Source organism: Schistocerca gregaria, chromosome 7 (assembly GCF_023897955.1).
Source record: "Schistocerca gregaria isolate iqSchGreg1 chromosome 7, iqSchGreg1.2, whole genome shotgun sequence".
NCBI classification, from domain to species: Eukaryota; Metazoa; Arthropoda; class Insecta; order Orthoptera; family Acrididae; genus Schistocerca; species Schistocerca gregaria.
The window spans coordinates 328010158-328037750 of NC_064926.1; the positions used below are offsets into that span (position 1 = coordinate 328010158).

At 44.2% G+C, this 27593-nt stretch overlaps 1 protein-coding gene across 1 annotated transcript in view; it reads left to right on the forward strand.

Moving 5' to 3' along the window:
* LOC126281352 (protein groucho) overlaps positions 1-27593 on the forward strand; it is a 643208-nt gene that overhangs the window by 428694 nt on the left and 186921 nt on the right. The window contains exon 4 of the mRNA XM_049980260.1: positions 6639-6683. Within this exon, the coding sequence (XP_049836217.1) occupies positions 6639-6683 (45 nt within the window). The remainder of the gene's footprint in view (positions 1-6638; positions 6684-27593) is intronic.

The following is a 27593-nucleotide window of genomic DNA, read 5'->3' on the forward strand; positions in this document are numbered from 1 at the left end:
TTCAAATCAGCCGCGAACGACTATGGCCCGGTAACATGGCCTATTGTCGTCCATAAAAATTCTATCGTTGTTTCGGAACATGAAGTACATGAATGGCTGCCATTGCTATCCAAGTAACCGAACATAATCATTTCCAGTCAATGATCGGTTCTGTTGAACCAGAGGATCCAGTCCATTCCATGTAAACACAGTTCACACCATTATGAAGCCATCACCAGCGTGCACATTGCCTTGTTGACAACCTGGGTCCATGGCTTCATGGGCTTTGCGCCATACTCCAACTTTACCATTAGCTCCTACCAACAGAAATCGGGGCTTATCTGACCAGGCCATCGTTTTCCAGTCATCTAGTGTCTAACCGATATGGTCACAAGATTAGGAGAGGCGCTGCAGGCGATGTTGTGCTGTGGATCTCGGAATATTGAATTGCATAACGATTTTCGAAATGGGATGTCCCAATCGTCTACCTCCAACTACCATCCCGCGTTCAAAGTCTGTTAATTTCCTCCGTACGGCCATAATCACATCGGAAACCTTTTGACAGCAGTCACACGAGTACAAATGACATCTACGTCAATGCACTGTCCTGTTATACGTTGCATATGCGATACTGCTGTCATCTGTATGTGTCCATATCGCTATCCCATGACTTTTGTCACCTCATTGTCTGTCTCCTCCTCAGCGTAGGGACCGAAACCACACACTTAAATTGTGTGCACACCACTTAGCGAAATATTAGAAAACTGGGATCGAATTGCTACGACCCAAAGTTTTTACTATCTGGGCGCCAGGTTAGTGAGTGTTTCTTCGCAATAATCTAATTTAGTTTACCCTGTGTGGCTCTTCTGCTATCTTGGGTGCTGTGGCAGTATACAGGGTGGTTCAGCAGCCTCTACTGCAAGCCGCAATGTTATGTCTGGCCTCTAAAAACCATGCGCGAGATTTTCGTATCCTCCCGCTCACTACGCGAAAACTATTAGTCCTACAGAAGAAACGAATAAGACGTAGTTTTGTAGGAAATTTAATGTAGTTAATGTTGTATTGGTATACGTTTTGCTAGAGGCCGTAATTTTCGAGTAAAAAACTAACCAGCCCCCATCCGCCAGGATTTCTAGTTTATTGCTTATGGCACTGCTCCTACTGTTGTACAAAAATTTGCGACTGCGCGAACTATTTCCCAAGTTCGACCTTTCTTGATCTTCATTGAATGGCCTTATTAAGCCACCGGCTTAGTCGAGCATTCACAGATTTTAAAATTGACGTTTGTGTGAATTTCACCATACAATTTTGTGAATTTTTATACCATAAAGTAAAAAATTACATCGTTGCATTATGTCAGGACTTCTGAGTACGAAACTACGATGCTTATAAGGGTTAACTTCGGATCGAATTGTTAGTGTAATTAGTTTTAGCGTAACGTTTACAAAGGTCGCTTTTTCTTTCATTGTCACGGGCACGTTTAAATTAATTATGTTGACGGAAAGGCCGGCTATGCTGGTGGCGTAATAGCGCAATAGATAGAGAACAGCCCGCATCTCGTGGTCGTGCGGTAGCGTTCCCGCTTCCCACGCCCGGGTTCCCGGGTTCGATTCCCGTCGGGGTCAGGGATTTTCTCTGCCTCGTGATGGCTGGGTGTTGTGTGATGTCCTTAGGTTAGTTAGGTTTAAGTAGTTGTAAGTTCTAGGGGACTGATCACCATAGAAGTTAAGTCCCATAGTGCTCAGAGCCATTTTTTGATAGAGAACAAAAATGGTCGAATGTAGGAATGGTTCTTGTAGTCGGAAATTTTTACACAGTGACAGGAGCGAATGCCACGAACAACATAGTAGAAATGCTGACTGGTGAGGGATGAGAGCAGGGGTGGAAGTGCGTCTGAAGGAGACTTTTGTACAGGAAAGGTTCGCTCATTTTTTTTCTGTAGGCCATAGTTTGCGTCTAGCGAGCGGGAGAATATTGCGGGTTGCATAAGACGACGGCGGTAGGGGCACCTGAATCACCCTGTATCTTACAGCTATCTGTTCCACACTCTCCCTTCTGGACACTCAAAGAATAATCCAATTTCGATCCAAGTGAAACGTCCATCGATTAGGGGCCAGACATCAAAAACCTCGCATATATGAAACGGAAATTGGTTAAAACTCTCTATTTTTTTGTCCTAAATATACATCTCACTGCGTACTAGAAAAAATTCGCCGGTACATTAAAATCTATAATCCAGAGAATTTCTGGTAATTCTAAACGATAAATACTTGTAGTCTGTTCTAGAAGTATTTTTCGAGTTAATTAAAGTCTTGCACAGCTGGTAAATTAGCAGATTAATCATCGCAAAATGTTCAAATGTGAGTGAATTCCTAATGAACCAAACTGCTGAGGTCATCAGTCCGTACACTTACTCTACTTAAACTAACTTACGCCAAGAACGCCACACACACCCATGCCGAGGACGAACCCAACCTCCGGCGGCAGGGGCCGCGCAGTCCGTGTCATGGCACCTCAAACAACGCGGCCACTCCGCGCGGCTAATCACATTCTAACATTGTCACTCAAATATACGCTTGAAGTAAAAGCCCTGTGTTGGGATAAACTAGTACTTAGTTCTACCTTCTCAAACTTCTTCTCAGTCGCAAAATGCGTCTCTTAAAACCCATATCTATTTTTTTAATAATGCAATCAAAAGTAACAATCAGTGGAATTAAATAACCTGATCTGGCGCAAAATAAATGATTACGCCATCTGCCAATAGAAAAATATGTCAGGTCCTCAATCAATTGTCTTGGACGAGAAAGTCTAAGGAAAGTACATTGTTCAAAAGAATTAGAGGACCAAGTGTATCAACGTCCGGTATTTATTACTTCGATGCAGGCGGCAGTCGTATTCTTATCACATAGCTTGAGATTTTCACTTTCATCGTACGCAACAACTAAGGTTATTAACCGTCTATCGGCTGTGTTATGCATTACAGTATCTGGAGTCCCCCCAGGAGTGAGTGACTGCCGGTGTCCCAGTGTTTCCTAGTGACGCACACAGATGACAGTCGTCATCTTTGATCGTTGTATTCAACCAAGCACTTGCAATGCGACATCTTAATGCAGTGCAAGTTACAAGGGGGGGGGGGGGGGGGGGGTGTGTTTTTGACCCAAAAAGAATCAAGGAAGGTTGTTGGAGAAGCCAGTGCCTCTCTATGTGCCATCAATAGCTTGTAGATACGTTACAGGAAGACAAGTCAGACCGATATCTAGCCATCTTTGCGTTGTGGTGTCGTATGGATAGTGCCAGAACATTGCAAGCTGATCTCAGAAGGGCAACTGGAGCCGCTGTGTCCGACCAGATTGTAGTAAGTATCTTACGAGGAAAGACCTTACGACCCAGACTTCCTGTTAGAGTATCCCTCTTGACACGGCAACATGTTGCAGCTCTAGTTCTTACACAAGTAGTTATTCGACTTGGCATTGATTGACAGACTTGTCCGACGTCCTGAGGGGTACGTGCCAAATTCTGTCTAATAGGCGCGTTAGATAGTCAAAATCCCGAGCTGGTTGGAGGGCCCTGGCCATAATGCTCCAAAAGCCCTCAATTGAGCCGAGATCCGGCGGCCTTGCTTGCTAAGGCAGGGTTTGGCAAGTACGAATACAAGCAGAAGGAGAAAATCTCGCCATGTGCGGGCAGGCATTATCTTGTTCAAATGTAAGCCCTGAATGGCTCGCAAGAAGGGCAACGAAACTGTGAGTAGAATCGTGTCGCTGTGCTGTAAGGGTGCGCTAATGAGAACCAAGGGGCTCGCTGTCAAAGACAGTGGCACCTCAGACTATCTCTCCTAGCCGCCTGGCAATATGGCGGGCGACAGTCAGAGTGCCAGCCTACCGCTCTCTGAGGCACCTCTAAACATGTCTTCGGTCTGGAATCTCATTGTCTTCAGTGATAAGTCTCGCTTCAAATTGAGCCCCGATAACCATCGAAGACATGTCTGGAGACGCCACGTACAGAGGTGGGAAACCAGCCCGATTGTCGCCCACCATAAGGCCCTACAACCAGGAGTGCCACTTCTTTTCACAGCATGTCCTCTTGGGTTGACACCTGCGACGCCCTTACAGTACAGCGATAACTAGACGATATTATTCGCCCCGTTTTGTTGCCTTGTTGGCACGCCACCCTGAGCTTAAATTTCAGCAAGATAATGCCAGCCTGCAGACGGCGTCGGTTTTTACTGCTTGTCTTCCTGCTTTCCAAACCCTACTTTGGCTAACAAGGTCGCTGGATCTCTCCCCAACCGAGAACGTTTGGAACTTTATAGGCAGGATCCTCCAACCAGCAGGATATTATGACGATGTAACACGCCAGTTGGACAGAATCTCGCACAATATCGCTCAGGAGGACATCCAACAATTCTATCAATCAAGGCCAAGTCGAATAACTGCTTGCAGTAGGGCCTTATGTCTTTATTTCCTTTACTACGTTGTAAGAGTACGACAGTGTGAAGAAAAATGTACTACGTTGTAAGAGTACGAAAATGTGAAGGATAAATGTTGCTGAGTGGCAAAATAAAGGCACAAGTAGGGTATTAATCTTGTGTTAATATTTTTGATGAATGCTGTAGTGAGTAATTCGTCGCGCTGCGGAATTTAGTACCTGGCTGTAGCAGCGTATGTGGCGACGGTGTACTGCAATTTGGATGTCGACTAGACGTATTCCTCTTCAGGGAATATCCGCAGTTGTCCAAATTCAATAGCCATATCGCTTTCCTTCATTTCCATATGACAAGTTTCGGCCCAGCTGCCCATCTTCAGGCATCTTGTTACAGTTACAGAATAACCCGTCGGGTATGGAACTGAAAGTTCACTTTTACTGGCTTAGGAAGTGAACTTTCAGTTACGTATTTGGCGGGGCAGTGTGCAGCTTAAGACATAATTTGAATATGGGAAGTTAGCAGGAAACCGGTCATGTGGAGGCAAAGGAAAGCGATCTGGAGATTTAATTTGGATAATTTTACAAAGTAAATGTATTATCACGAGTAGCTCAAGTTAGAGTAGTTGTAATAATAAATAATACACTGCCGGGAAAAAATCGCATCATCAAGAAGGAGTTGTGCGGCATAGTCGAAAGTTATCGCCCGTCTTTCCACATGTCAGATTTACCTATTCAGATTTCGCGCCTGGCACATAAGAGTGGCGCTAGTAGCGTCTCTATGAGGAAGCAAATCAGATTCGCTTTACATACACGCTGCAACAATCGTGAGCATTAGTTAGCTTTGAGATTGGACGTGGGGAGTTGATGTTAGTCAAGAATGCCGTGTGTGTCATCAGTGTTATTGCAGGTATGTAGCTACTGTATATGATTGCTGGGAACAGTGATCACGAGAATGTACGATCGGAAGAAGACGGAGCTGCGGACGTCCACGTGGCACTGCAAATGGAAGACCATCGTGATCGATGTATGGCTGTGATGCATCGCACTGCATCTGCAGCAGGAATGTGAGCAATAGTTGGCATCGCAGTCACACAACGAACCGTTGCAGATCGGTTACTTCAAGGACAGCTACGAGGCAGACGCCCTGTAGCGTGCATTCCACTGACCACAAACCATTGTCGTTTGCAACTTCAGTGGTGTCAAGCGAGAGCTTATTGGAGGGTAGGATGGAGGTCTGTTGTGTTTTCTGATGAAAGCTGGTTATTCCTCGATGACAGAGATGGCCGTGTGTTGGGTAGGGGGACGCCGGTTGAGGGCCTGCAATCAACCTGTCTCCATGCTAGTCACCCTGGACATACACCTGGAGTTATGGTCTGGGGTGCACTCTCGCGGTTATCTCACGCAACCTGACAGCAATTTGTACGTCAGTCTGGTGATTCGACCTGTTGTGCTGCCATTTATGAACAGCATTCCAGGGAATGTTTTCCAACAGGATAACGCTCGGCCAGCTGGAGTGGCCGAGCAGTTCTAGGCGCTACAACCTGGAACCGCGCGGGTTCGAATCCTACCTCGGGCATGGATGTGTGTGATGTCCTTAGGTTAGTTAGGTTTAAGTAGTTCTAAGTTCTAGGGGACTGATTACCTTATAAGTTAAGTCCCATAGTGCTCAGAGCCATTTGAACCATTTCTTGTTAACGCTCGCCAACTTGCTGTACAGAGTGTCGACTGTTGCCTTGACCTGCTCGATCACCAGATGTGCCTCCAACCCAGCGCACGTGGGACATCATCGGACGACGACTCCAACGTCATCCACAACCAGCAATAAGCGTCCCTGCATTTACTGGCCGAGTGCAACAGTCATTGCACTCCATCCAAATAAAGTTACATCCAGCACCTGTACAACACAATGCATTAATGTTTGCGTGCTTGAGTTCAAAATTCTACGGTTACGCCGCTTATCAATGTACCATCATTACCCATTTGCAATGGCTTATCTCGCGCTTACATTAATATGTTCTCTTGCAATGTTAAACACGTTAATATGTTACCTAGACAAACGTATTCCCGAAATTTCTTTACTCGATATTAATTATTTTTTCCGTCAGTGTAGATGGTTGTGATGTTGGTTGTGTGTTCATTGTTCCTGTGAACAGCGAGTTGTTCTCTCATTCGTGTAATTGTTTTATTTCGAACGTTATCTATACTCTAATATATTGTTTGCTTTCCTTTTTCAGTACTACGAGATGTCGTACGGCCTAAACGTCGAGATGCACAAGCAGGTGAGTACAATAGGACGCCAGCCTGCTATCCTGAAATTCTTGTGACTCGGTGTTATATACACAAGTTTTATATTTAGTAAAAAACTGGAAGTAGCGTGGACGCGCTAACGTTGCACATGAAACACGAGATAGAGTTAGGTGCATTTTCACAAATATCCTTGACGGTGTTACCAGTTCACGCAGCTGTAAACAAGAATGGAACGCAAGGTGCCATAATAGTGGATGCACACTTATTAGACGTGCCTAGGAACAATGTAATGTTAGACACAAGACAGGATAGAAAATGAATGGATGGTTTGCGCCTCACTTCGTATTCCAGCTGTAGCTACTTCTTTGAAAGGGCATATAAATGTCTTTTCACACTTCTGAATGTGGAGAATACAGCAAATCTTGATATGAAAGGTGGATTACTTTCCAATGTCATTACAGCTGCACGACAAGAAACCAAGTAGTATGTGAGTTGGAAAAGATCTTGATGTGAAATAAATAATGGTATACGACGAAAACTAAATCAAAAGAAATCTACAAGTTAATGTGTGAAATGATAGAAATTTAGAATATCCCGTTAATGTCCTGGAATGGGTTGGGTTTCGACGCTGAATGCAATTGTACCAACTGGTCAATTAAGCCTTCATTACTCTGCACGAGGCATTTAACGTGGACATGTACGCGGATAAGTACATCCTACCTCGAGAGAGAGAGAGAGAGAGAGAGAGAGAGAGAGAGAGCGCCGTCGGCACACGAAACGACCTGGTTAACATAATCTACGCTCTCAGCGCTCTCCAGCGGCCGTTGTCGGCTTTATTTGGCTCGCAGACCACACAGGTTCTCTTCGAAAATGCATGCACGCGAAATAACCACGTTAACTCTCCTAGCGATTGTCGGAAAAGAGCGGAAAATATCGCGAAGAAGGTTGTAGACTCTGTGGCTTGAACTGTGAATTGTTGGTAAAGGAAAACCACATAACGCTGTACAACGATCTGAGAGACATACCAGTAGAAGTTGTTATTTGTTGAACTGCCATGCTATTTTCAGTTTTGAATTGAATCTGCGAGGGAAATAACTTCAATGTTGGCAACTACCAACACCCTAAAACAACGTACATCATCACATTTAGTTAAAGATCGAGTTTCATTTCGTAATTTCATTCGAACTGAAGATCAGAGTTTTTCGAGGCTGCTCACCGTCACTGAAAAATATATTTACCGGCAAGATAAAGACGTGAACCAGTCCGTAAGCCCACAGATAGTAATATGCATTTTACAGGAAGTTTCGTAACAACAAAAACTTTCTGTGTGCCTTGTCTTTATTTTATGGCATGGTCTGGCAGTCACTTTAAGATTTCTGGTCACAGGGAAAACATTCCAGTGGTTATCCTATTCAATAAGAATTCCAACAAATACGCCATTTATAATAAATATTATCGACTTCGGCATGTAATACTTCTATTAAATTAATAAGAAAGACCCAGAATCGTATAGAAAACAGAAGACGAAAAAAATTTTTTTGTCGGAGATTGATGCGAACCTGCTACTTTCCGCTGTACAGCTCACGACGCTATCAAGCTACGGCTTCAACATGGCAGTTTTTTTTCCTCCCGAACATTATAACACTGTGTAAAGACAGTATATTCAAATGTCATTATTTGATATTTAGTATGCAAACTGTACCAAAAAGATGTGCTTTTGATAGATCATCATTGTGCTGTATCATTAAAACTGTTGGCTGTACTTTCGTAGCACACAAGTTATAGCACTAAAAACATCAGCTATAGAAAGCCGTTACCTACGGGCATGTAGTCATCGTATTGCAAAAACGAAAGAGTCTCAGTTTGCTGGAGCACCTTATATTCATACCGCACACTGTATGAGAAAGCAAACCAACGAAATACGTAGTTTAACTCGGTACAATATGGCGGCTCCTACGTTCCGCTTGTGACGTAAAACAATGTCGCATCGCCTTCCTCTCCACGAGCCAAAAATCAGTCATGGTAGATTTTTTATTTCACGCTCCGCAGTGTAGTGGAACGTGGAATTGCACGCTCTGACGTCACCAGTTCCCCACCCAAGTGCGTTTTCGCGCCCCGTGAGAGGACGGCTTTATAGTGGAGCCGTTTAATTTTATTTTCTTAGCATGTATTTCCATTTCTTAGCATGTATTTCCATTACATTAAATAAAGTGTTACTTTTACCTAGTGCAGTTCTCTACCAGAAATAAATACGCAAGTGCTACCTTCGACTTAGACAAAACTGTTGCCGGGTCTGACTCGGGTTGCGATAAAACCACGTCCTCCGTGTCACGACCCGTCTCGATGTACAAGTAAAAGCGGCGGCGCGCCAACCCAGCTCGCGCAAGGCCGGGCCCGCCGCCAGCGCTGGGAACTGGGTCACCTGCCAGCGGTCCAGCGGTCGCCATCTCCCAGCCACCTGCGGCCGCCACGCCTCGCCTCGCCGACTGATCGCCACCAGGACTACGAGCCCAGCTGCAGATAGGTGCCTCGGCGTGCCGTACTTCGTTTCTCGCCTCACTGCAACACGGCGGCATCACAACGCAAAAGAAAACACTTTCCGATTCCACGCCCGCGAAATTCTCGCATGCCGTCGTCACACTATACGCAGTGTTCAGCATCAAACGCGCTGTCTTGGTCACCGTGGTCCTTAACGCTCAGAAACGTATCTGGCTCTCAAAGCACACAGTTTGTGTACTAAATGGACGGGAATAAAATTCCTGCGTTACCGCTATTAAATCACATATTTCTACTTTGTCTGTATAATAGTCATGATGCTCATTCTTTAGTGTACAGGAATAAAATCTTCATTATTTATGAACATGTTATAAAGCCTTAAGAAAAGTTCCATGTCCAGCCGGTAAGAACATCAGCTTAGAAGAGCTCCATTACAATTTAATATAGTGTACCACATAAGATAAATAAGTATTTCATTAGCCTCACCTTTTAGTGAAACCCTGTGGTCAACCTTACTTCATCACTGTTTCTATTCAGTAGCAGAATCTTTAGAATGTGTTAAATAGAAGACTTGAAAGAAGGGAGTGAAAAATATCTTACTGCAAGCTCTCTTGGCATTTTTTACATAACATCGAGCACTACAAAACATACTTCTGTTAAATTAATAAGAAGGACCCAGAACATTTTAGAAAACGCAAATGTGAATAAAAAGATGGATTTTTGCGAGACACCATCCAGTACACGCCTCAAACACCGCTTCGTAACTCCGCGTCTCTCCGTAATGCATTGTCGTGTCTTGTAAGTTACGATCTCCTGAAGATTTCAGCTGGCGATATGTTCCTGACTAGCATTTAATTATAAAAAACCGTGCGAAGAAAAACGCGTTTTTGACGGATATTCAGTATACCGATGACGCGAAACGACATTTTTTTCATAAAACGCAAATCATAATGAGAAAAGAACAAAATACGGAAATTCTTTTACCACTAATATGTTTCCCGCCATTTTATGGTAACAAATCATACGAATAACAATCCGTTTTCGGTAGATGCTCAATTTGTGGGTGCTTCGCATTAGTATTTAGTTCAAAAAATGGTTCAAATGGCTCTGAGCACTATGGGACTCAACTGCTGTGGTCATCAGTCCCCTAGAACTTAGAACTACTTAAACCTAACTAACCTAAGGACATCAGACACCCATGCCCGAGGCAGGATTCGAACCTGCGACCGTAGCAGCATCGCGGCTCCGGACTGGAACGCCTAGAACCGTACGGCCACCGCGGCCGGCTAGTGTTTAGTCATAGCATGTATGTTGTAAAGCGTACCAAATATAGGCTTGGAAAGAAATCCAAATATGGCGTCTTCCAACTCTGTCCTGAAAAGAGAGAGATGGCCTACATGTGACATACCCTATATGATAAAAAGTATCCGGACACCTGGCTGGCCGGCCGGCCAGAGTGGCCGAGCGGTTCTAGGCGCTACCGTCTGGAACCGCGCGACCGCTACGGTCCTACCTCGGGCATGGATGTGTGTGATGTCCTTAGGTTAGTTAGTCTAGGGGACTGATGACCACAGCAGTTAAGTCCCGCCCGCATCTCGTGGTCGTGCGGTAGCGTTCTCGCTTCCCACGCCCGGGCTCCCGGGATCGATTCCCGGCGGGGTCAGGGATTTTCTCTGCCTCGTGACGGCTGGGTGTTGTGTGATGTCCTTAGGTTAGTTAGGTTTAAGTAGTTCTAAGTTCTAGGGGACTTATGACCATAGATGTTAAGTCCCATAGTGCTCAGAGCCATTTGAACCATTTTGAACTCAGTGGACAGCCCGTCAAAAACTGAACACACATACAGCATGAAAACGTGAAGAAGGTGTACTGAAAAGTGAAAAAAAGTGCAAAATAGAAAGAGTGAACAGTCGAAGAACAAGAACTGCAATGTGGAGCACCTTAAAAGAGCAACGGCGCAGCGATTACGTAGCCACGGTGCCGGACTGTGTCGTGTTAAAACCTCCCCGTTGCAAACTTTTTTCCCCATTGTTCGCTATATTCAAATTTGCGTCTGTGTCTTGCTGTAATGTTCTTTTGCAAAGCGAGGTGTAAGGAAGGGACATGTAATGACAGTTGATTCTGCACAACTACTGTATTACCAGCCGAAAGGAAGCAGCTTTCGAATGGGAGCTGCAAACGTTTGTGTCAAGGCAAAAAATCGAGCGAATCCTCCAACGGAAAACACGTCTGGTGTGTCATATACGGTATTAGCCGTACGTGTGTCATATGATGGGAAACTCTTACCGGAGTATCTAATTTGTACGCCTGGTAAATGAGAGAGATACTTCCTTGTCCAGTTAGGTTTTCGTATGAATGTGAATGACGACTCCCCAGGAAATGATGAAAACGTAATAATTTGTCACATAAGTTGCAACAAGTAAACGCAACAGTTTCGCAATCACACAGAGTAACTGTGTTTTTAATGTTTTTGAAGTTTCGTTTCGTTTCGTTTCGTTTTGAAAGTTTTACTTTTGAATTCCTTTGTTGTACCATAGTTCACACCTTTTTTTTCATTTCTGTGAGACGTCTATACGGTATCTCGCTTCCTGTCATTATTCAACAAGTTTATTTGCGACGGCAACGTATTCTTACCGCATGACTCATATTCTATAACCAATGTCTAGTATGACAACTGCCAAGACCACAGAAAGAGAATAAACATTTCAATGACGAGGCGGACAATTCATAATATTGTGGGAAAAAAATTAAATGGCACGAGGGAGGTTTGAAGACGGCTCGCCCACTTGGCAGTCCAACAACGTGACCACGTAGCGACGACGCCGTTGCTCTTTAGAACTGCTCTGTGTTGTACTTATTATTCTTAGACCGTTATCGTTTCTGTTTTGCTCTTTTTCCTTAGTTCAGTATACAGCTTCTTCCTGTTATCATGCTTGATCTGTGTTCAGTTTTTGACGGTCTGTCCACTGGGCCATCTGACCACTGAAACTGAGGGGGGGGGGGGGGGCGGCGATGGTTACGTTTCCCCTGTAAGAAGAGAGCCGCATGTTATCAAGCAACGTATGTGAGGGTTTCGCTACAAAATTTTAGTTTCATCTTCTCTTAAATCTATAAACAGTGTCACAAATGCAACTTTCAGCGGCCGTGAACTAACGAGTGAAGGAGTGCAAAACCCTGTTTTTCTTCTGCCCACATCCATATTAGTTGCCTTCCAATCTAATTATGCTGCGATAGCGCAGTGTGTGTACTGAAACGGTTTCTGGCACTGCGAGCACGTGCTTTCTCCTTTATAATTTCAGCTGTTAATCCGCACTCTTCTGTCAATTAAGATTTGAATCATATCCTTGTTCCTAACCCTGTCAATGGCTTTTGACAAGTCAACGAAACATAAGAGGCTGGGTTATTAAACAGTATAGATGTCTCCACAATTTGTCTTAGGGCGAAAATACCATGTATTTTGCTCCTGTTTTTCCTGAATCTTTGCTTTTCTTCGGCTCTTGAGGAAGAATGGGGTGCCATTACTTCAGACTTTCAGACATCCCATTGAAAGTGTTTCTAGTGGTCGTAGAGGTGAAGGGTGGACACAAGCCGCATTAATGTCCACTAGGAGGGGTTCAGATATTCCTGATTAAACAGTGCAATCATGCTTTGGTGGTCGTCAACAATTCACTTGGTACATAGTGGAGGAATTTGCTGTATTGGCTACGTGTTATAAGAGTGGAAACTGTGGCCTGTAATTTCACCGGGGACAAACCTTTGCTGAAAATGCTGAAGCCCCAGAAGGCGAACGAGGTGAGGAGCGTTTGTCGCCCTAAGAGGATTGTCGCATGCTGAGCCGCGTACCCTTAACTTAGCGTTGTCTCGCGGGCACCGCAATGCACGCTGCCTCAGGGACGCACTTCCCATGTTCGTTTAGTTTCATACTTCTTCGACACACAAAGAGTAAATCATATTTAAAGCCACATGTTTGCAAGCGGATCCGTTGCATTGTCATTAATACTGAAGGTAGACGTGGACGTTTTGTTAAGTGGAGTGAAATCTGCTCTTCGTCTACATTCGCGGGAGGAATATCTTCTTCGGCAGATTTTATAGTTACATTGAATAATTTTTTCAAAGTGTAAAATATCAGCAAAGTAATGAAGAAAAGCGTAAAATTAATTTGTTTCTTTTATGTTGGTTAGTAAAAATTAGTGTGTGCTGTGACCTGTAAGAAGCGTTACATTTCTCATGATGCGTAGCTGCTAAGGTGTTATTAGCATGCTTCTAATGTTGTCGAATTGGTATCTGTTACCTTTCTGTTGTCACACAACTTCTTTACTGGCCAGGGACCATATCCCATCTATTTATTCAGAATCAACGGGAGAACGGACGAAAGATGGCATTGGCTTGGAATGGAAACCAGAAAACGCACTTTTCGGGCGCGACGACTTGATCTGCAGCAAAGACGATGACAAAGATCTCCTGAGAGGTATGAGTATTTACAGAATCGCAATGTGTGTGGATTTGTGTTGTGTGTTGTTTAGGCAGGCAATTAATAACCCTGTAGCTAGGTCACGGGCAAGACTGCTGTAGGCGACGGGGGATGTTTCGTTGATATTTTGACTTTTTTGTATTTCTACGATTTTTCTTTCGCCTCCGCTCCTCCTAAGGGCGGGGGTGGGCAATCAGCTGTACAAATATCTCGCTCTTAAGACCAAAGGTTTCAAAAAATAAGTAGATATGAAACGATGTAATTAAAGGGTGTCATATGTTTCTAAAATTAAAAGATGAATTCATTGATTTTATTGATATCAAATTGAATTATTTACTTTCTTCATTGTTAGTCAAGTCCTAATCGTAACACGTAAAATAAAAGATATGAAGATGTGATAATCTTAAAACGAAGATTTTCATTTGGGAAGGATATTCGGGAGGGGAAGGTATTTTGCAGGCTAATAAGGTGTGAGTCTGAACAGCTGACCCGTGCTCCTTGCGTTGTAACTAGGGAGAAGAATTTATTTGGTGTGGATAGTAGGAAACAGATCTGCTACATCCTTGCAGCAGATTAATGTGTGTGGGAAGGGCCGCAACATCAAGAAGAAAGAGATAGAGAAAGATGGAGAGGAAAGAGGCAAACGTGACGTGTGGTGGGATAGAGAAGAAAGAGTTAGTGTTGGTAGAATGGACGAATGTCGTGGCAGTCTCATTGTTTGGGACAGGGTATCAGTTGAAGTTATCTTGGGAGAGGATTGATGAGACGAGACGTGTCTGTAAAAGTGCAGCAGCATACCAGGATTTGAAGGGAACAATAGGACTGTTGGAGTCAAGTTTGCGGACGTTGTAGTATGTTAAGAGGTATTCAGTGTGATTGAGAAGAGGTTTGAATTTGAAGAGATGGTGAAGGATCTTTGCAGGAGGAAGGTAGGATGATAAATACTGCAAGTTGGAGTTCAGCGGTGTAGATGGAGTAATAGAACTTTGCTGGAGTGGATATCCATGCAGCAATGGCGGAGGATAGGTAGGGTGTAGGTTTCGTGGGTTTGATGCATAGTATACAGCTTCTATCCCCATCCTCGGCCAGTTAATAGTCTTAGATTATCGTGAGTTGGATGATAGCACCTGAGTTTTTCATGTTAGTTGCCGGTCGAGTGTTAGTCCGAAGTATTTTAGTGTGTCAGTCAGTAGTGTAGGATAGTAACAAGTGGATCAATGGAACTCATGAGGAAAGAACGTGTGGGGTTATCTACGACGCTTTGTGTCGATGAAACCCTTATGCATTTGATGTCTAATGTGAGTATAGATTCTAGTCACATGCAAAAATGGTTCAAATGACTCTAAGCGCTATGGGACTTAACATATGAGGTCATCAGTCCCCTAGACTTAGAATTACTTAAACCTAACTAACCTAAGGACATCACACAACACCCAGCCATCACGAGGCAGAGAAAATCCCTGACCCCGCCGGGAATCGAACCCGGGAACCCGGGCGTGGGAAGCGAGAACGCTACCGCACGACCACGAGATGCGGGCAATAATAATAATAATGATAATAATAATGATAATGATAATGATAATGATAAATGAAGTTAGTGTCTGCGCTAGCTTCATAACGAAAAGAACTTTAGGTTTCCGTTGCTTAGCTTATTTCCTAGTACAATAACATTAGTCCTAATTACAGAAAAAAGATTTTAGTCAGGAATTACACAGGATGGTGAGAAACAGTTTCACAAGTATGTAAGGGTGTTGAAAGGTAGGGTGTGCTGAAAAATAATTATTTAGAAAAAATTCGATACGATGCGGTGTGATGTTTCCGGATTAGGTAGCATTACAGTTAGACACTCAGGCCGTTGCACGCGCAAATTCAAGCGGTCCGCCAGATACAATTAGTGTAAGTTGTGATAGCGCACGAGACTGCTCAACCTTTAGCAACGGATCGATCCCTTCAGCCGTCCCATGCCCAATCTCTGTATCGGTTTCAGGAAATCAGACGAAGAATATGTTTGGCGACACCGTCTCTGGCGGACCGCTTGAATGTGGGCGCGCAACGGCCCGATTGCCTAACTCAATGCTAACTAACTCGGAAACAGCGCCGTGTATCGAATTTTTTCTTATCTATTATTTATCAGTGCAATCTGTTTTGCAACGCCCTTACAAGTTTTTCAGACTGTTTCTGACTTCCCTGAATACTTACCAGCTTACTTGGGTTCATACCGTCTTGGGGAAAGGGAAAATAGGAAAGAAGATGCACTACTGTATCTTAATTGTTGTCATAAATGCTTAAGAAAAGAGATATTTTTCGACATTTATTTAAGAATGAAGGAATAGCATTGGTTTCAAAAAATGTGATTAATTGTACCTACATTGTAAAGGGCAATGAACTACCTTAGAAACTGGCAAGTTCAGAAGACACTCGATTTCATATACTTTGTAAACCGGACACAGTGACTGTTTAATGGTGAAAATTCAATAAGCGGATTGATTTTTATTATCGCTTTCCTGGATTTAATCCGTACGGCCGATGTGGTGGTGGTGGTTGTTAGTGTTTAACGTCCTGTCGACAACGAGGTCATTAGAGACCGAGCGCAAGCTCGGGTTAGGGAAGGATTGGGAAGGAAATCGGCCGTGCCTTTTTCAAAGGAACCATCCCGGCATTTGCCTGAAACGATTTAGGGAAATCACGGAAAACCTAAATCAGGATGGCCGGAGACAGGATTGAACCGTCGTCCTCCCGAATGCGAGTCCAGTGTGCTAACCACTGCGCCACCTCGCTCGGTCGTACGGCCGAAAACAGTTTAGTTATTACTTGTAGAAACTACCTCCTTACATAAAAGTTTAATTCCCCCTGAATACTTTGATATTTAGTATATATTAGGACATTTTCTTGTTTTATGAAAAGATTAATTGGTGTAGTATAGACGTTAGAGCATAGTATCAGCTTATATCTCTTCTCTTATACGAACCAAAACTCCATCGATAAAATTACGGAAATTCTTCAGTGACTTTTCTGAGTACTTCGTCATAAAGGACCCGTGGTCTCCGGCGGCTCATTATAGAGTAATTGCATTTCGTTTTATTTCCTATTCCCATTTATCTTCGTGTCTGAATTGCCCTGAAAACAAGTGTACAGCAGTACAAATGTCGACGGTATGCCCTCTGTGCTTTGTTAGGATACAAATTTGTTCCGTTCACTCACGGTACTCGCTGTTTTTTCTACAGTGTCAGTTGTACGTTAACAGTGACACACAGATGTATGGATAGGTTTACTGATGAAGGGTAGCCAATACATATTTCGTATATGGCCTCACTGAAAGCAGTGTACCAGCGGCACGCGCCGCTGTGCTGAGATGTTGAAGCCGCAACGGCAACTACATCTTTCTACTTCTCCATTTGAGGATTGTTGCATTACTTTGTGTTTTGTATTGTACATTTTGGTGATAGCATTTTACAGTCTTTTATACTGCTGTGAAATTATTCTGACAGTAACAAAGGTAACTGGAATACCGTAACAAATGTAATTACACTATTGCTATGTAACCAATCACCGGATTCCGTGGATCCCTTATTTCAAAATAATCAGAAAATAACCATGAACCACTTCTGAATTTTTACCGGTGGAGGTCGGTTTCACCCCCTATTAATGTTTCTACTTGTAGTGTTATCGTAAAGTCATTTCAGATAAACATAGGTAAATCTCAGTAGCACCTAAATGTAAATGTCTAAACAAACTTTTAAACTCGTCAAAATCCTGGAGGAGGTCACAACTGTGAGCGATTTGAATTTTAGCCATCTGATACACGAAGCACCTGAAGCACCAAAGGTGGGAAAAAAGCAGCATTAACAGTCACTTACGGAGAGTAGTACACCTTATTTTAAATGATCCAATTACTAAACTATATCTTCTTTTTTGCATAATACCCTTTCGTTATTTACCAAAGTAAATGTAAATCTCCAGAAAGAACAGCCTGTAATTTATAAACTTCATGCCTTCTTAAATACTTAAAGTTTTCATTCTGAGATTTATCAAAACCTTCTGCAGTATCTACGTCTGATTGTCTGCTGGAATTGGAATTTAAAAAAAAAAATCAGAAAGGGTCGAAGATACTTTATTGGTGTGGACACTGGAAGCCACAATCGTCATACCTGGTTTAAAAAAATCTGTTATAAAATTTTATGCAAACTTCCGAAGATTTTTTTTGTCAGCTTATGAAGGTACATAAAAGAAAAATTTCCACTAGATGATGACTTCATAAAAAATACACTATTTCCTGATGTCGTGAGTGAATTAAAGAAAGAAAGATACAAAAATACGCAATTGAGTTGAAGTTTTTAAGATACCGGTTTGACGATTTTCCACTTAATCTGATTTTTTTCTTTTACAATTGTTTTATTCCTGCAAAATCTTTATTTAGGGCCGGAAAGTATCTGAAATAGTCTATGGCGTAGGCCTAAATCAGGGTTCTAATTGTTAAAATTTTCTAGGGGAGGGCCCCAGAACCCGCCTCCATATTTCCCAGGTGATTACTGACTCAGAAGTTGGTTGCTACATAACTGGCTTAGCCGATTCAGTGTCTTCCACGTGTGATATGGGATCTATGGCCAAGCAGCCATCTCATGACCCAATTAATTAATCTGTTGACAGATCAAAAAATCACTGTCCTTCTTAAAAACCTTAAGCCGTCATTCATATTCTGCGTGACGCTCAATACTTTGATCAGAACATGTGCGGAACCCAGCCAGCTCTAAAATTAGCTCTTCATCATTGTTACAAGCTAATGTTTCAAGAACAATCATTCCTGAAGTTCCACAAAGACCTTGGGGAAGAGATATGAACCTAAATTCTTGGGCTTTTTCTGATTTCAGAAACGCCCAAAAGAGGGGCTTGCCTACAGTTTATCCTGTCAGTAGGACATACTAATAAGTGTTTCATTGTCTCTGACTGTCTTGATGTTACTTAGTAGTCAGCCAGTATACTTTAGATGAGTGGCTCATCATGTGTTTGCCAAACAAAGGCGTGCTTCATGACGGTTGCTTAAGGTACTAATACGAGAGGAGTAAAGCGTGTGATTTGTGTTTTGAAAGTGAATTATGTTTTTTCACATTTGTGTGCTCCTTTAAAAATAATATACTTCGGTGTTTATCTGGCGACGGAGAAGTTGTTTCTCGTTTTTATAGAAGTTCTGGTTTTCATAAAAGTTCTGGGATAGGTTCCGTTTCGTCACTTAGTCTTTCCTACATTATCCAGGTTACCTACATTACGCCCCTTCCAGAGGTTTCTTAGCCACAGAAGTAAAAAGAAGTTGCTAGAATAGGTTCCGGTGAAAGGGGCTGAGGGACCATGGTAATGTTGGTTCCAACCGGAACTTCATTTACAGACATTGTCGAGACGCTGTATCTGGCGACAGACTTGCCCAATTTTCCTGAGCCTAACACTTCTCTAGAAAAAATTTGATTCACAGTTTGTTCTGGAGGCATATGGACGATCTCTCAAATGAAAAAAAGTTGGGTTTGCAGTGTGCCACTCTCTTCTTTGTGTTTTCTGTCAGGATAGTATTCTAAAATCCGTGATTCGTTACCGGCCGTGAAACGACTGATGAATTCCATCTACCTCTCAAACCGGCCCTGAAAATCGTGTCACATTTTTGCTATAGTTTTTACACTCAATTGTAAGGTTAATGTGGCTGCGATAGCGTGTTAGTTCAGGACAGTACTTTGAATTTAGTTCCTTGTTAAGATGGAGCAGCTCTGAAAAAGTCCTATGTGAGTTGGATGTGGTGGATCTGACCTACCTCTCTCACCTGCAAAAAATAGTGATAAGTTATGAGAAAACAGAAACAGGTTATTTCTTTGAGTTAATAACACTGGAATAGTGTGTCTAGCATTGAAGTTAAGTATAAAATAATGTTATTATTCCTTAAAGGATATCGGTTTCTGCGTTTGCGCGTGATGTTATGTCTTGGGTTATGTCGTAAAGAAGATCACTCGCCGAATTAGTTTTTTAGTGGTATTTTGTCGAAGATTGACGTTGTGAGACCGTGGCTGTGTATAAAATACAGGTAAGTTGTTGCAGGGAAGAAAACAGTAACTGGCCCACTTGTAATAATGCTGATTACTTACACAAGTAGCGCAGACTACTTGTTGTTTACATTAGGTTTCACTTTTGATTCCTCCTTGCTGTGAAAATTCCTTGGGATGGTGGTGCTCTACAACCAAAACACGATGTGAGAAACGGCCTATTTGACCGTAATTGTACGTAATAACGATTGAAAACAATGTGAAGAGCTCAACAAATGGCGGGCGGGGGGAGGTGAGGGGGGTTGTAGCTAATGCTGCACTCAGGGGCGGTGGTCTAAGAAAGGCTGGGAACCAGCGCTGTAGGTCGTGGACACTGACTCGACTGACGCTACGTGTTGCCTGCTCTTGGACACCGACAAAAGTGAGACCGAGTGACCCTCTTGGGTTCTGTTTAAAAACTCGGTCCCATTAAGGAAATAGCAGACTGATAGGAGATATACTGTTTTCTATCACCACCGTAAACAAAATGCTGTGTCCGTCTTACAAGCGTCTTAAATATCTTGGTTGCCATTTCCTGGTTAGCCCTAACCAGCAGCTACCTCCTAGGAGGGTGTCCACACCCCTAGCGTCCTTCTAGAAATTTAGCAGTGGTCACCGCTATCTCGATGACCAACAACAATTAGTGTCGAAACGCGTTGTATTAAAATTAACCTGGTTCAAAATTACTCTTGTACAGAGGGTATGCTGATGCGTGATTTCCAACTTTCTCTTGTCTTTGTGAGTCATGGATAACCGGGTGGAATTTTTTTTAATATTTTAATTTATTGCTCAGTAACGTAACAAAATAAATGTAGGATCACAAATTCAACTTCTATGAGAAGGGGAAAGCGGCTTGAGCGCAGTATTTAACACATTGAAGGAACTGTACAAGAGAGACGACAGAAACACGCACGCACTTACGCGCACACGCATCGAGAGGAAGAGACAAAGTAAACAAAGTTAAACATGCCAGATTGATATGAAAACGAGAGAACACCAACACGGACTGGATACACAAGAGAAACTTAAACACTGTGTTTTGTGAAGCGAATAAATGCAATTTGGGAATAAAGTTCTGCAAAAGCATGTATTCTGTTTGTGTGTGCATCTTCACAACAGATCAAAATGCAGATGAGAATAGCTGTTTCGAAACTAACTGTAAGTAATCACAAAATATATTCGCGAAAACATTTTCGCACAGTAGATAAAGTGATTTGTCAAAACGCCAACCAAACTCACAGTAACATCATTTAATTACAGTTAACAAACTGCCAAAATACAGTAATTGTAAAGAGGGTCTTGCAGGACCCAGCAATGTAGAAAAATTGAAAGAATGGCAAGAGACAATAACTGTTTTGAGGTCTAATTTTGTTAGAATTAGTACTTAAAATATGTTTACGTTTTACAGAATAGAAAAAAGGCTACCCACTGAGGATGGCACACAGGTACGGAAAAATGTTTGGTTTTATGTGAAAAAACCAGTTCTGCTAAATCCTGCAACAGCTCGTACATTAGCTACGGACGCGTCTGGCGGGTTGCCATACCATTGGTCCCCAGATTGTATACCAGCACAGCAGCTGATCAAAACACGCCACAATGTTTACGAGTTAGCGCCCAGCAGACCTACCCCCTCCCCCCGGGAACAAGCGGCGCTCTTACCTGCATCAGCGACACAGCTGTTGCCACCGTCGGCGTTACTTCTGTGGCGCTACTTCGCGTCTACCGATCACGGGTACGTGGCAAGCCGAGCAAGTATCAATTCGCCGAGCCTGTACGCCGTTGGCCGTTGGCCGCCGGGCCACGGAGCCAGCAGTTTCAGCCGCAGCACTAACCACGGAGCAGCACCGCAACGAGCTACCAGCAGTCGCAGCCGGAGCTATCGCTTCTGTCGACCACGGTCTGTACGGACTCTGTGCTCCTGGGACACTGTGCCCCGGATGATCTCAGACTTTGAGCTTGTGACAAGTAATTTACTTCAGAGGAGGCAACGTCCTACAGGACTCTGAATAATTCCAGTGTTGTTCCTCACAAGCACAAACTGTACACGGGTGCACACGATGTAAACATATACATATGGCGGTAGTATCGCGTACGCAAGGAATAAAAGGGCGGTGCAGTGGCGGCGCTGCCATTAGTACTTAGGTGGTTCATGCAAAAAGGTTTCCAGCGTGATTATGCCCCCACGACGAATTGTTCAAATGTGTGTGAAATGTTATTGGACTTAACTGCTAAGGTCATCAGCCCCTAAGCTTACACACTACTTAACGTAAATTATCCTAAGGTTAAACACACACACCCATGCACGAGGGAGGACTTGAACCTCCGGCGGGACGAGCCGCACAGTCCGTGACTCCAGCGCCTTAAACCGCTCGGCTAATCCCGCCCGGCACGACGAGAATTAACAGGCTTTGAACGCGGAATAGTGGTTGGAGCTAAACGCATAGGAAATTCCAATTTGAAAATCTTAAGGGAATTCAATATTCTGAGATTCACAGTGTCAACAGTGAGCCGAGAATACCACATTTAAGGCATTACCTCTTACTACGGACAACGCAGTGGCCGACGACCTTACCTTAACGGTCGAGAGCAGCAGCGTTTGTGTAGAGTTGTCATTGCTAACAGATAAGTAACGCTTCGTGAAATAACCGCAGAAAAAATGTTTGACATACGATGAACGTTTACGTTAGGACAGCGCCGCGGAATTTGGCTCCAACAGGCAGTGGCAGCACACGATCGACGTGTGTGGCAGCACCAACTCTCCTGGGCTTGTGACCATATCAGTTGGACACTAGACGACTAGCAAACCGTGGTCTGGTCAGAGGAGTCTTGATTTCAGTTGGTGAGAGCTCATGGCAGGTTTGGAGCGTGGAGCAGTCCCCACGAAGCCTTGGATCCAAGTTTTCAACAAGGCACTGGGCAAGCTGGTGGTGGCTCCATAATGGTGTTGGCTTTGTTAGCATCCAATGAACTGGGTCCTCTGGTCCGACTGAACCAACTGAGACAGTACGCAGTCATTGATTGACTTCATGTTCCCAAATAACAATAGAATTTTTATGGCCGACACTGCACAGTGTGAACCGGCCACAGTTGTTGGCAAGCGGTTTGAAGAGCATTCTAGGCAATTCGAGCGAATGATTTGGCCATCCAGAACGCAGATGTGAATCCCTTGGAACATTTATGGGACGTAATCGATAGGTCATTTCGTGGTCCGGCAACACCTCCGCAATTATGGATGGCTGTAGAGGTAACATGGCTCAGTATTTCTGCATTGGAGTTCCAACGACTCGTTCAGCCCAGGACAAGTCGTCTTGCTGCACTACGTAGGGCAAAGGAAGGTCCGACGCGATACTGGGAGGTATTCCATAACTTATGTTACCTCATCGTATATTTGCGACTGTAGTTCCACACTCATCACTACAAAGTGATTGCATAATAGGCGGATCTAAATTTCAATAACTTAGGTCTGCAAACTCGGCTATTGCTAGAGCTTCAAAACTAAATTATGAATAATTACTAGTCTCATTACTCTCCTAAAACACCCATTAGGGTAGTGACAACCTGGTTTACTTCGTCATTGGCAGTGGGAATTGTGTGCTTTGACACAAGACCCTTTGTATACCCTTTGCTACCTTTGCAGATTGCCACAGTAATGGAGGGAGAGCAGCGTGACTGGTGACCGATCAGCGGGTAAGCTAGAGGTAATGGCGGGAAAAGTGGTGGTATCTGCCGTGATTGGAGTCTGGCAGGCACTTTAGGCTGCGGGTAAATTTTAGATGGCGCACTAGGTCAGCTGAAAGGACGCGAAATGGACCGTACTGCGGGGTGAGGGACGGCGCTGGACGCGCGTGGGTCCGGCAGAGTGGTGCCGGTGGTATCGCGCCGGGAATAGAGGTGCCCTGCCTCGCCGCTTCGCTGCTATATTTACTGCGCGGCAGCTCCCGACACTAGCACATCCCCCGGCGGGAAAAAGCGCCGCGCGAGTTTGTCCAGCAGCTGCAGCTGCAGCTGCAGGGGCCAGTTCGAGGGCCTCGCAGTCCGTCCTCTTCCTTCTCTTCGCGACTACTGCTCTCTGTTGGACCAGAAGGACTGTACGTCTCCTTTAGACGTTGCGAGCGGTCGTCACCTATAAGGGTTAGACTAAACTATGGAAACACCAAAAAAACAACAATTTGCCGTGCCTAATGCGATGCAGGAAACCCGCTGGTATTCAAAACAGCTTTAAGCCGTCACGGAATGGATAAATACAGGTCCTATATGGTATTCAAGGGAATCTTTTACCAATCTTCCTGCAAAATAGTGGCAAGTTCAGGTAACGATGTTAAGGTCGATAGTGATCACCGCACCCTTCAGTGCAAAGGCAAAATAATGTTGAGGTCTGATGACTGTTGGGCCAGGGGAGATGCGACTATTCATCACCGTGCTCACAAAACCAGTCCTGGATGATGCGAGTTTTGTGAGTAGGGGCACCGTTGGGGAACAAATATTGTACCCTGGGACGGACATGATCAGCTAAAATTTTTACATAATCCTTGGCAGTAATGCGACATTGCAGCTTATCCAAGGGCCCCGTAGAATACGACGCTATTGCTGCTCAAACGATGTATCAGTCGTGGCAGCAAGCAGTCTACATCGTAGGCAGGGACGGCGTACACCAGACGCAGACGCGGCAAAAAGTTGAAAGCAATCTATTATAAGACTCATCCGACCAAGTGACATTGTTCCCCTGCTTCACAGTCCAGGTTTTATGGCTTCGGCACCACGTTTTTCTGTTACAGGCATTTGTATCACTGATGAATGGTTTCAGAATTCCAGCTCGCCTTGCGATTTCCTGATTACGGAGCTCTCTTCATGTTGTTTTAATGTGACGGGATTCACGAGTGCGACATTCATTTCTGCAGTGATTTTTGCAGCTCTCGCCCTCATATTTTTCGTCGAAATTCTCTTCACTGACCGTCTGTCACATTCACTCAACGTGTACTTTCGTCCGCGTTTTGTCTTAGCAGATGGTGTTTTTCCGCCTTCCCTGAATGCCATTTAAATCTTCTGTACTGTGTCTCATGAAACACTAAATACTTCAGCTCCTTGCGTACGAAAGCATCCCCCCCCCCCTGCCCCCAACTCCTATGAGCACCAATGATCTGGATACATTCGAATTTACTTAGCTCCGTCTAAGACTGGCACTTGCAACGTATTGAGAACGTTGCACAGGTGCCGTTCGTGATCAGGTGTAACAGCGCGACCTGCAGGCTTGCCTAGCGTCTGCATTAATGTTCGAGCATGCAATTTTTCTATATTTTTGTCCAACCCCTGTATTTGCTTTAAGGTTGACACTGGAAGTAGAGCCGGTTGTCATACGGTAAGGACATCTATATTTGACTCTGCTAATTGAGGAAATCTTTGAAAAAAGAGAAATGCCAAGAAAGCAACACTAAAGCTTAATGATTATATATTTTCTGTCTTTGAGCACAGGTAGTGTGCACGTGATACAAAGGGACTGCACAAAAAAATTCAAGTCCTACGAGAGGCGTGGTACTGCCAGCAATGACTGCGGAGAGGCGAGATGTGAAAATGCAAAATCTAAATCACTGGTCGGGTATCAACCGTCACAGGTTCGGCCACACCTGTGACCGAAGCCGAGTCTGTTCAAAAAGACATGTAGTTTTATGGGCTAAGATCTCCATTCTCCGTCTTCTGCTGAGGTGAGGATCCTGCGTGACAGATTTTTGAGAGCGTATCAAAGTGTGCTCGTCTTCTTTAGAGTGTCGCCACGAGGGAGGGTTCCCTACCTGCTTCTGTAAATAATATTAACAATTTTCGCCTTTACGGCGTTTGGCTGTGGCAAAGCTGACTGCTATTACTGCTCGTTTGCTGGAGTGGGGATTCCCTGCTTGATGAACCCTTTGCTCAGCGTATCTGGACATGACCATCTACCTGATGTAACACGAAATCTGTTCCATCCAACCAGGCGACACGTTTCCATTGACTTACAGTCCAATCTCGATGATTCCGTTTCCACTGCAATCGTAACTGACAGTGTCGTTGGGTCAGCACGGGAACACGTAGTGGTGGTCTGCTGCGGAACCTCATGTTCAACAGTGTGCGCTGAATGGCGTGCTTCGAAACACTTGGGCCTGCAGCAGTGTTGTACTGCGTCGTCAGATGCGCCACGTAACGCCGCCGCCTATCCTGTTTTGGACAGCGTGCAAGCCTCCAACCGCCACGTTCTGTGGTGAGGCGTGGGCATTCAACACCTTGTCGCCTACTCGTGGTTTCAATCGTCTTCAACCACTTCGCATACATGATAACAACAGTAGTACGCTGAGAGCCAACCAGCTTAGCCGTTGGTCGATCCCAGGCGTCGGGGGCCGTAAGAATGTGCCCTCTATCAAAGTCGCTTGTGTCATTGGGCTACCCCATTTGCGGCTAGTATCGTTACTGGGATGACTACCCATTCGCCTATGCTCTGCTTATGAAGTTTCCTTACCGCGTGACGTGCTCGTAAAGCGACCAGACGACATTCAGTCTTGCGGTGCGCTAGGGTCGTAATGTTCTGACTGATCAGTGTAAGTACAGATTTGATTTTTCTCCCATATACTTTCTTATTTTACGATACAGCTTCGGTCTTCTTTTTGCCGCAGTTACATGTGTCGGTTCGCCTTTATATTCCGCTGACGGAGGTGGTGTCGCACATTGCGAGGTGTATGAGAAAAGTAAAGATATTGACTTTTTGTCTGCCAAAGTTTTTTTTCCAAACAACAATATTGTCTGCTTCAAAGAATTTCCCTTCGGCAGCTATACACCGGTGGAATCGTCTTTCTGGTCTTGACAGCAGCGCTGAAAAGTTTGAACTGCTAGGGCCTTTAACTTGCCAATCACATTCTTTTGAATGTTCTCCAGAGTCCCAAAATGACGTCTTTTTATGAATCACAAGGACTCAGACCAGGTAAGCAGGGAGGCTGTCGAACAACAGAAAACCCTTTTGGGTAAAAAATTCCGTGATGAAAGTGGCTGTGTTGATATGGAGCGTTGTCGTGATCCTGCATTCACTATTCCGAAATTACCGGTCATTCGATTAACCCTTTTCCGGGGCCTTCAAGGACATCTTTGTACAACATTTGGTTGACTGTTTCACCTGGATGAACAAATTCTTTGTGCACGGTACCACTACTGTCAAAAAAGCAAATCGCCGCGCGGGGTAGCCGTGCGATCTGAGGCGCCTTGTCACGCTTCGCGCGGCGCCCTCCGTCGGAGGTTTGAATTCTCCCTCGGGCATGGGTGTGTGTGTTGTTCTTAGCGTAAGTTGAATTAGTGTGTAAGCTCAGGGACCGATGACCTCAGCAGTTTGGTCCCCTAGAACCTTACCACAAAAAAGCAAATCAGCGTTGTTTGATCTTTGATTTATTCATTCGAGATTTATGCGGTCGACGAGATGTCTCGGCGTGCCACAGTTACTGCATTGTCTCAGGATAGTGCTCGAAAGTCCAGGATTCATCACCTGTGGTCACACGCCGGCCGGTGTGGCGGAGCGGTTCTAGGCGCTTCAGTCTGGAACCGCGCGAGCGCTACGGTCGCAGGTTCGAATCCTGCCTCGGGCATGGATGTGTGTGATGTCCTGAGATTAGTTAGGTTTAAGTAGTTCTAAGTTCTAGGGGACTGATGATCTCAGATGTTAAGTCCCGTAGTGCTCAGAGCCATTTGAACCATTTTGTGATCACACGTCTAACCTTTCGCGGTCATTAGCAGTCCTCTCAAGAAGATCAATGCACACGTTACTTTGATTGTCTTCCTGCTCAGTTGCTAAGTTTTATGACACCAACCTTCCGCATGTGCAAAATTTCCGTCAAAATGCGATGTGTGGTGAAGGCGTTTAAGTTTAACAGGTCAACCATGTTTATTATTGTTAAACTCGGTCTGGTCTC